The sequence below is a fragment of the Geospiza fortis genome, unplaced genomic scaffold, assembly GCF_000277835.1.
Source record: "Geospiza fortis unplaced genomic scaffold, GeoFor_1.0 scaffold162, whole genome shotgun sequence".
Classification (NCBI taxonomy): Eukaryota; Metazoa; Chordata; class Aves; order Passeriformes; family Thraupidae; genus Geospiza; species Geospiza fortis.
The window spans coordinates 1,526,590-1,537,091 of record NW_005054316.1 but is presented as its reverse complement, the minus strand read 5'-3'; the positions used below and the strand labels follow the sequence as shown (position 1 = coordinate 1,537,091).

The window sequence follows — 10,502 nt, the reverse complement described above, 5'->3', positions numbered from 1 at the left end:
TTCCCCCAAAATGACTCATTAATCCTCATATTGTAAAGATGGGCAGAGTATCTAATGTTTTATAACCAGAGAAATGTATGTGAAGTGCTGTTACTGCCTGCAAGGCTAGGAGAAAGAAGCAGGGATACATTGCCACCATTAAAAATTAAAAAAAAAAAAGGTATAGAGATCTGGGCATTAATTCTGAATCACAGCTCTGCAATATTAGCACAGACTACTAGGAAGATAAAAGAAAGCCTACAAGGATACTTCTTATTCAATGCATCAAAAGTGTTTATTAATATTTACACATTAATTTGATAATTGGAAAATAATTGACTGAAATACTATCAACACATGCACTACATTTCCCACACTATAAATCTAAATTTCACTATAAATTCAAATTCTACTGAAGCGTGAACCCTGAGATTTAGGTGATTTCTGCTAGGTATATGCTGTGCATCACCATGTGGGGATCACCCTTGGCCTTGATCAAAAGGCAGATCGCTGCTTTGATGGAGCTTGGCAGCATTTTAACAACAACAATCAAACCAAATTCCAGAATGCAAACCTGGCCAGGCATCTGGGGGTTGCATATTCTATTAGATGCAATGTCTGTGTTTGATTTTGGCTGAGCAGCAAAACTGAAATCACAGTAAGAGAGGAGTTTGCTGTATTTTGAACATGTTTTGAGGCATTATGAACTACTTGGGGAAGCAGGCTTCTTTCTTCCTTTCACTTAGGAGGATTTCACAACAAGACCAACAAATGCCCAAAGCTTGGAGAGCAAACTGCTCTGAGCTCACTACAGGGATATAGATGAGTAAGAAGAAGCACAAAGGGGGTGCAGCTAACCCACAAGTGACAGCAAATGGTAGCAGCTGAGGAGTGATGGCTGCCAAAGCCTGTTGACTCAGAAAGATCCAAGTGCCAAGCGGTGTTCTGAAACAAAAATCTTCCACCTGTTCCATGGTCCTAAGCAGGTCTGTCTGTGGCTGTGTGCCCTCCATTGAATGCACAGCAATACATGTGTGTGAAATACATTTAGCTCTGGGTTTTCTCTCAGATAATCAACTGTGTGTCTCTACTTGTTTTGTAAAATTAGCTCCTGTGACTAAACAAAAAGCACAGGAAGTAGAAAGCTCTTATTCTCTCAATTGATTAAGAAAAATGGAAGACTGTAGAAATGCTGAATATTCTGTCTAATCAGAGGCCTAGTAATCCCTGTAACGTTAATAGGGTGGAGGAGAGAGCATGCTAGATAAGTTCCTAGTCATGACCACTATTATATTTTCAAATCTCAGTGATCCCATTACAACCTGGTAAGGAATTAATTTTTTCTAGAGGCTCCAATGTAATCAGGTTGGCAAAATTGCTCAGCAGAATGTCTTATTTGTGTTTTATTCATAATAGTTCAGAAGTCATCTCAAGGCATCTACTGCTCCCAAATGGGTATGCATGTGTTCTGTGTATGTCATGCTGTGCTCCTGTGCTTTGCTACATGGTGAGAAGAATGGCTTGTTGGGCTCATGTGCTGAGTACATAGTACATGCACACACCATCCATGAATGTGTCATTTGGAGGTACACAGAAGTCTGGCAAGCATGCACTATAACAGTTTGATGGGGAGAAATGCTGAATTTCTATTTGAATTTTATTTGCAATACAATGATTATTTTATTTTGGGATTTTTTTTCAGAAATTCAGTGATACATTTCATGTGCAAAAATACCTGAGATTTTTGTCAAAGCACGTGCTTGTGTGTATATTATTTTTATTGATACTGGGGAAGACAAATGAGAATTTGCATCTGCTTGACAGGACAAGGAAGAAAAGAAAATTGAAATGGAAATCATCCTATATTAACAGCCCAAACTGCAATCTGCAATTCTGTATTGAATTATCATTGCAGATAGAGTGCTTAGGAGACTATTCATTTTGTGTCTACCTCAATAAAACCAATGCTTCCTTTAAAAACAAAGAAGCACAGCAGTGAAATCACATATAATGAAAGCTAGTGACTATTCAGCCAGAGCTCCAAAAGTAAAAGAAACATTTAGAAAAATATTTTAGAGGAAGAGGGACAAAGGAAAAAGCTGCAGCTGAGTATATATTAAAAACTCCACCAGCAAAACCTTCTGGTGATGCTTTTGTAAATAAGATGTGAGGGGCAGAGTCTCCTTTTTTCATCATTTCATCCTATGTTGAGAATACCAGGGGAGAAGTTCCTCTGACAGCTAGATGCACAGCAGCCTTTGCCATCTGGCATGGAAAGTGCATCAAGGCTCAGCACAGGAAGCAGAATGAGCATCATAGAAATTTATTTTAACCAGTATTGTGCTGGAGCCAAGGAGATAGCTATGTGGAGGTTGAGGTGACAAGAGGATGAAAGATGGGAAATCCCAAAGAAAGAGGTCAGGGACAGGCACCTATTGAGTGGTGTAGCCACCATGTGTGCACATGTGTATAGCCACTCACTGGGTGTCTTTTTCTTTTCAATCTTCAGGAAGAGGCAGCCAGAGTTCTCGCCCACCAGCCAGTGTCCGTCGGCACATGTGCAGCTTTGAAAAATCCCTGCAGTGAATGTGTAAGAGAAGCTGCATGACAAAGAGTGGTTTTACCCCTTGCTTTCTTTTTCTCATTGGTTTATCATGTCTAATGATGGGACAAATGTGGTGCATGCCATTAAAGATGGGAAATTTGCTTATGTCCCCTTGTTTCACACAATACTTTAAACATTGTCCAGATGTGATGAAGAGGACATTGAATAATTTTTTGAAGCTTTTACTTTTTTATTTCTAAATGCCTACAGCTGCAAAAATGTCCTCTTTCTTGTACTAATTTTATCTTCTTTTTCCATTCAGCCAACATTTTTCTCCTTTTTGTAGTTTTGCATAGAGATGACATTATCCTGTGTGCTTTACATGGCAAGACACCTCTGCTGTGCACAGCTCTTGCTAACCCATGCTTGTTAGCAAACTGAGGCTGCAGACCCAGCTGAGGGAGCACAGAAAACATTTATTTGGTGCGATAACAGGGAAATCACAAAAAGACACATGTAAATAAAACCACCAGGATTTGGTGTAGGAACAAACAGTATCTCAAAATAACAGCAGTGAATCTTTTTTCTGTTGTAATTTCTGAAAGATATTCAGATTCTGCATTCAGCAAACAATAGCAAAGTTCAGCTCTTCAGAAGCAAGAAGTGCAAATACTGCCCTCTCTGAACAAACACAAACATGGTGCAGAAAACAAGCAAGCTGTTGCAAAAACAGAAAGACTTCACCTCATTTCTTCCAGATCTGCGCTCATTTCCATCTGAGGAGCAGCAGATGTGTAACAGTCTTGCTCCCTGCCCCAGGGAAGATTGTGCAGTGACTTGGTGGAAGGATGCTTGTGATCCACTGACACAGCATTTTGGTCAATTCTGCTCGCTGCAACCAGAGATGCTGTTGCACTGCTCTGAGTAGTGCAAAGCATTCCAGCTCTGTGTATGTCTCTGAGAGTCTATGTAATTTGTGGGCATGTAGCAACGATTCAATCCAACCCACCTCTCTGATTTGCAGATCAGAAGAAATCCACAAAATGCATCATACATTTGGAGCAGTTGTGATGACTTTACAGGGCTTGTGCAGCAACTAGATTTGGCACCCTGAAAAGCAAACTGTACACAGGCAGTGTAAAGAGCAGTACAAACTATTTGTTTCTATCTTCTAGTCAGAACATTATGCCTCTTTTTTCTGAACTGGAACAAGTGCTGCAGATTCTCAGGGTACAGATAACCAATTGTCTGTCTGGAAATTCAAATGGGAGTCCAACGCAGGCATACTATTAGGAGGCAAAAGCAAATGCAACAACAGATTCTATTCAAAAAAGCATGAGCACAAGCTGTGAAACTCCTGAGCACAGGGAAAGCTGAACCTCTGCTTTTTGCATGACCACACTTGGGATATTTTTTTTCAGTTTTGAAAAAAATTCTTATCCGCTCCTGAGAAACACCTCTGGTGGGACTCCAGCCTGTCAATGGGTCTGCAAATGCTTGTGGTAGCTGCCCAGAACAGCTTCAAGAAGCAGGGGAGTTTTTCAGATCTGCTGAGCATGAAGCTTGCTATTTTGGCTTCTCTGCCTGTCTCTGCCCCTCAGGCTTCCCTCTCCCTCCAGCCAGGGCTGATGTGTTCAGAGGCCTGGCAGAGCTGCACTGTGGCTCAGGGAAGGGCATGTCCTCCATCTGCAGTCTGAGCTCCCTGTGGTCACACAGCCCAGTTTGAGCAGTAGATAATTGTCCATCATATCACCAGCTGCCCATCACCACCATCTGGTCTCAAGCCTCAGTCTCATCCACCAGAACTCCAGCAATTTGTAAGTCCAGAATTTCCTTAGGAGCCCTGCTTCATCACCCTGACATGCTGGAAATCACCACATGTGCTATGGTTTCCCTCAGCTCCCACCTACAAGCAAGTAGATGTAAACTCTTGAAACTGACCAGTGTTTTGATGCATATAATACTTAGCATCATTTGTTTCACCAATCTTCATCTCCATTCTCTGTGCAACGCTGGAGATGGTTAGAAACGCAGAATCATCAAAATCATAACATTTTATTATCATATTAAAAAAACCCAGAAGTATCAGCTTGGAGTTTCAGGGCTCTTTTCTTTTGAAGCTGCACATTTGTTACCATGGAAACGTTCAGATACACCCAAAAACCCACAGGCTTTACAAACTGCTTTATCTACTGCAGCATATTAGGGAGAGCTGTACACTACAAACAAGAGGCCTCATGACTAAGCTTCCTGTGGCAACTTGGCTAAGTTTGCCACAGGCTTAAGCACTCAAAATGCTGGCATGTTAAGGCAAGTCTGATGGCTCTTTAAGCCCTGTTTAAACTGTTGGGAATTTATTTTATTCTCAAGTATACCAGAGAGTTTGACAAGTTATTGTGGAAGAACGACCTCCTTGACCACTACCTCTGCAAGGTTTGCACATTTTTTGGCAGGAAACATCCAGGGCAACAGGTTTTTCTGTTCATAAGGAATTGTTCCTTTTCTGATACAGCTATTGAGTAGGAAATATTCTGGGCATGCAGTATAATTTGGCCCTTTTTTGGCTTAATTTAGAGGTCTCAGTTGGGCATGTCTATGCCATGTGAAATACTTTTCAGCCTTGCTGCTAATGCCTTAGAGATGCTTGGAAAAAAAACAGAATATATTTGGATATTTTAGTTTTATCTCATGCCCTCTTTCCTATGTCTCCAGTGTTTTATTATTGCTGTTCACTATACAGCTTTCAGCTTGTCAATATCTTTTTGGTAAAAAACACTGTGGCCCAAATAATTTTTCATCAGAACCACAGAGGATTACAGAAAGCAAGGAAAAACCTCCAACTGTCCTAATTACTATTAAACTGCACTGATAGGAAAGACTTACTGATCTCTGAACTATGGTCTGGTGCTTTTGAGTGGGGAATACAGAATTCGTGGGCAATTTTTGTGGTTTTATTCTATTCAAGTTCATTAATTAGTATTTCTTATTCAACAGCAGCTCCATGGCATTTCTTTTCATGTAACGTTTTTTGAAGGTTGTCGATCTTCACAGTCTTCCAGTCCTACAGACTATTTTGCCTTAGTTGCACCCACCTACACATTTTGTAAATTAACTTAATTGTAGTGTTTTCTTTGTATGTTCCTAAGCTTTCTAGGTTCCTTTGCTTAAAACATTGTACTTTTCAGGTTCTATCAACTGTGCTCCCTTCTAAGCCTGTAAGAAAAAATGCTTCAGCTCAGGCATTGGCACTGGCTGCACTGTCATAAACATTTACTTGAATTTGCAGCATGAAACACACCTTCAGATAACCCAAATGAGCTTCTCCGTTGATACCAGAGGACCTATGATAACTTACACCATGTTTTCCCATGCATTAACTTTATTATCCTTAAATTACAAAAATGATTCAGTAGGATGAATTCATTCTGAATATTCAGTGGGCTTTACTTGTTAATAAGAATGAAATAAACAGTTTCAAAAGCTATTAACTACTAAGAACACTTTTTAATTTCACTTTGATTTGCAGGTTTCTCATCTTCATTTCTTGAGCACTGGATGAATTTTCTTGCTGTTTCTGACAAATTGTTTATTATCCTGAACTGTATTATCTATTAGATTGTTTTCTCAAAGCAACATTTTAGTAGTTATTTGATTTTTTTTCCAAAGCACCTCATGAACACACAGGAGAACGAAATTTTTTCACTAATACTGGATGACTGAAATATGACATATCTTCTGTATTTCAGATGAGACTACAAATTTCTAGTAGTAATTATCATGAGTAGTCAGACCTTCATACACATTATCAGTGTAATAGTCTCACACCTCTGTTGAGCTAGGTAGATTTGTGGTACATGTTGAAGTTGTGGGGCTTCAACTACACTGAAGCAATGCACTGACCATTTCTCTCACCACCTCCCACTCTCGCCAAATTCACAGCTCTACAAAAGCTTATGTACATAAAAATTATTGTCATGTCTCAAAGTAAATAAATCTACTTATTTTGGGACATTTGGCTATATCTGAGCTGTTGGATTTGGAAGTAATTCCCTAGCCCTAGGGCCAGGTATGAGCCTAGCAGCAATCTACTTCTATTGTAGCACAAATGTAAAGTGAGTGACCCCAGCCCTGGTTCCAGCTTTCCCCATCTGGGTGACCAGAGCAGAGAGGTGAGGGGGGCTGCCAACCTCTGATCCTGCCCAAGGGTCTGATCCCAACCTGGACACCCTGTGTATGGAAACCAGGATCTCACCACAGGGTACTCAGCCTAGACATAGCTACTGCACCCCCATTACAGACTGTATAATATTAAGATTTCAATTTAAAAAAGAGAAAAATACCCCAATTATCAATAGGGTCAATATACATTAGAAAGCCTATCTGCAACTCAGATAAAGTAATGCTCAACTTCTGCATTAGAGTAGCTTATGAAGGAAATTATTATGTTACATTTATTCTACATAAACCAGTGGTCAGACAGAGAGTTGGAAAGGCAGCTCTGGACTTGAGCTCACTCACAACACCTCTAAGTATCATCAGGTTCTGCCCTGGCAAGACAGTATGACACCTAAAAGATATGTTTTCCTATATCTTTTGTAGCAGTTTGCATCATACATTTAAAGCAGTGCTCTAATTAACATAGAATATTGTGTCCAATGCTCAAGGCAATTTTGTCCAAAAAAAATTAATGTGGGGGGGGGGGAATGAGGGCAGGCATGTAGAGGGAGGAGGGGAGCAACAAGGAAAAGTTGGTTAAGTAATTTGAACTTCCAGAAACACAAGTGGGAGGTTAAACATTGCTCTAATTATACAGCACTAACAAAAGCATTGGAGCCATGCTGTGAGAACAGTTTTAAGTTCCTCTTGTCACCAAGATAGAGATTATAGTGTAAACGAGTTAAGGCTGAAATCGGTTTGTGATTTCTTTTTTCTTTTAGGTGATTATATGAGGCAAAAATCCTGAGCATACATCAGATAGGGACTGTGGCTGATGATGGCTCCCTCACTTATGAGAGAGTGCAGAGAAATTTTACCAACCCAGGTTTAAGAAATGGGTCCCTACAACCAGTGCTCTAGAAGTTAGGCTTGCAGGCACACGCAGACCAGCACGGCTTGCTTTGCTAATGAGCAGCAGGGCTGGCTGTTGCAGCTCTGAGAGGAGCAGATGCTCAGTGCAGGGAGGTATCCCTATCCTGGATTAAAACCTGCTCACTCCCTTAATCACATTTCATGCCCCAGTGGCCTTACTGAAATGGAGACAATAACAGAAGAGACCTTGGGGATACCAACAAAGGACCTGCAATGTGCTGCAGTGCAGGTATTAGCCTTAAATTTTCAGCTTGTTAACTTAGGCCCTGGGAACCGTGAGACAGCAGTGAGACAGAGCTTTAGTCAGGCTCATTACCACTTACCTGACTGCAGGGTTGGAGAAAGTTTGTAGTTTACTGACTGCCTCTCTCTAGGCAGGGCAGAAATTCCTCCACTGGCTTCCCTAGGATGGCATCCATCAGCTGTGTAGGGATGAGAAAGGTTTTGTCCAATGCACAGCTTTTGAACAGGTCATTTCTTTTTGTTCTGCACCCCACTGCCTCCAAATGCTGGTCACCTCTGTCAGTGCTCAGGGACAGCTCTGCATGTGCTACGCTCCAGAGCCAGCTGCCAATGGCTGTACCTGGGCTCTCTGAAGGGAGAAGCAGCATTTGGTGACCGGGCAGTACCTGACACTGACCTCCTCTGGCTGCTAGTAAGACAGCTCAGGGTTTGTTTCAGACTTAATTTTTCCTGACAAAGTTGATAGGCTTCTCAGTTCACATTTTATGTTAATTCCTAAAATTTTATCATCATAGAAGGACTGCCAGGTTATCCCAGTGCTTCCTACTAGCTGTGGCATTTCAGTTACCACAGTGACTACAAGGAGGTAGGTTGGGCCAAAACATTGGGCTGGCAAGGAAAAACAGATAACATTTATTATTTCTGCCATAACCTCTTCCTCTGGTTAATTACCATTGTTGTTTAAAAAAACATAAACAGCCCTACATATTAAATCTGTGCTCTGTGTCTTGTCTAACACCACCAAGCTGGCTGAAATGACTGCATCACTCATCTCAGCAAGATTAATCAATTAAGATTCTTTCTCAGCTCATGGCCACTTTAAGAAGATAGCAGACCACAACTCTGGCATCCTGAAAGGACAAAAGAGGGGATAAACTCTTAACAGATCAAGGAATGTCCCTTCCTGTTTTAACAGAAAGTGCTCTTTCACAAGCGCTTTGCCTGACTGCATCTGAAGCCAGATCTGAAGACATTTTCCAGCCTGGGGGTTCCTGGAGTTAACCTTATAAAAAACATACTACCCTGCTTAACTATTTCATGTGCTATCAATTAGGGATTGTTATGCATAAAACATTCAAGGCGAAAAAAAAGAAAGTTTCAGGCCCACAGGACTCAAAGGCGATTTAATTCTCTGTGCTTGATAACACTTCATAACTTTTCTGGTAAAAGGATCAGAGGTCTAGCTTACCTTAGACCAATGTGACAATAATTTTTCACCTCAGAAGCATTCAGCCTCTGAGATGTAAAGAAACCTTTTCTATCCAACATCTAACATAATCCTGAAGCATGGAGAGAAGCCTACTGTTGTCAAGTACTCAGATTTGACACTACTCCAAGGAAGCCAGAAAGGTCAGATCCTCCAGGAACTGGCAAGAGCAGGACTCTGTTCTTGGCCTGGGTCTGGGGAACTCCTGGTCACAAGGAGGGACCAGATTTTGGTCATCTGGAGATACTTAACAATGAACAATGAGCTAACAAGTTATAGGCATGTCCTCCTGTTGGGCAGGCATTTTGAACCATTTTGAACAGGGTATTTTGAACCATAGTCTCAGACTTGAGTGCATCAGTTCTTTTTACAGAATTTCAGGAAGTAACTATTAGGATCTGAAGTTGTTTTCCATCTTATTTAGTGTCTACAATAAAGAAAGAAAGATGAAAATGCCCAGAGTCATACAGAGAATATGTTAAAAGATCAATGCATGTATTAGAAGCAAAATTTTGAATTACCAAAAATTGCAAAAGCTCTGCTCATGATATTAATAAAAACTCACACCAAAAATATACTTACTTCTATTTCCCTAAAATACAAAACACATAGATAAAGCTGTGGTGAAAATTGAGAAAAAGCATCTAAATTCAAAGTATGTTCTTGCCTATAAGTAAAAGCAAACCCACCCTATATGCTGATAGGGTATCCAGGAATCTGCCTGAACATGTAGACTAGATGGGAGAATTTGAAGAAATAGTAAGTGGAGTGTTACACTGGGTATACGCAAGTACAAAACTTAAGACCTCTTGAGACTCCAAGAAGTTCACTTCTGTGCAGAAAGTGTGAGATCTAAATCCTATTTGACAGGAGAAAGGACAGAGTTAGGAAAGATAGAGGAACACATGGTGGACATGAACTGGGTAATCGTCCTACTGATTAAATGAAGAAACCACCACTTGGTGCCATCTCACCACTGTGCAAATGAACATCAGGTTTTCAATACCCCAACTGTGACCTGGCTTGGTACCCTCTCCTGCCTTTTTGTGGAAAACCATCCCTTCTGCCATTAACCCAGGCAGATTATTTTGATCTTGGCCTTCTCCAATGGATGTTTCTTTCAAAAGAGGAGAAGGCAATCACTTAGCGAGCGATGACCATGCAGTCAGGATTGTCATCGTTGCTTTGCACAAGTGAGACAGCTCCTTCTCTCACTCAGTTCAGGTCTGAGCTTTTCCAGACCCATCTTTGTTTTGGTCTAAACGCCAATTAATGATATTCAAGATGGCTGCTCTTTGTTCCAGCATAACAAGTTCTCTTCTTGCATTTTAATGATTAATTCTTCTGGAAAGTGTCAAACTCGGTGTGACCCCTACCAGCCATCCAGCAAGACAGAGCCCAGGTATTTCTATGGCAGTCTTGGGACTCCATCTCAAAATG

At 40.8% G+C, this 10,502-nt stretch overlaps 1 protein-coding gene across 2 annotated transcripts in view; it reads left to right on the top strand.

The window, feature by feature from the left end:
* The window catches only part of GRM1 (glutamate metabotropic receptor 1), a 182,001-nt gene that overhangs the window by 165,190 nt on the left and 6,309 nt on the right, over positions 1-10,502 (top strand). Inside the window, exon 8 of one of the 2 annotated variants that reach the window (XM_005420070.2) lies at positions 2,489-2,601. The exons of the other annotated variant lie outside the window; for it this stretch is intronic. Within the exon in view, the coding sequence (XP_005420127.2) occupies positions 2,489-2,549 (61 nt within the window). The 3' untranslated portion in view covers positions 2,550-2,601. Of the gene's footprint in view, positions 1-2,488; positions 2,602-10,502 lie in introns of those variants that run through there. 2 annotated transcript variants of the gene reach the window in all.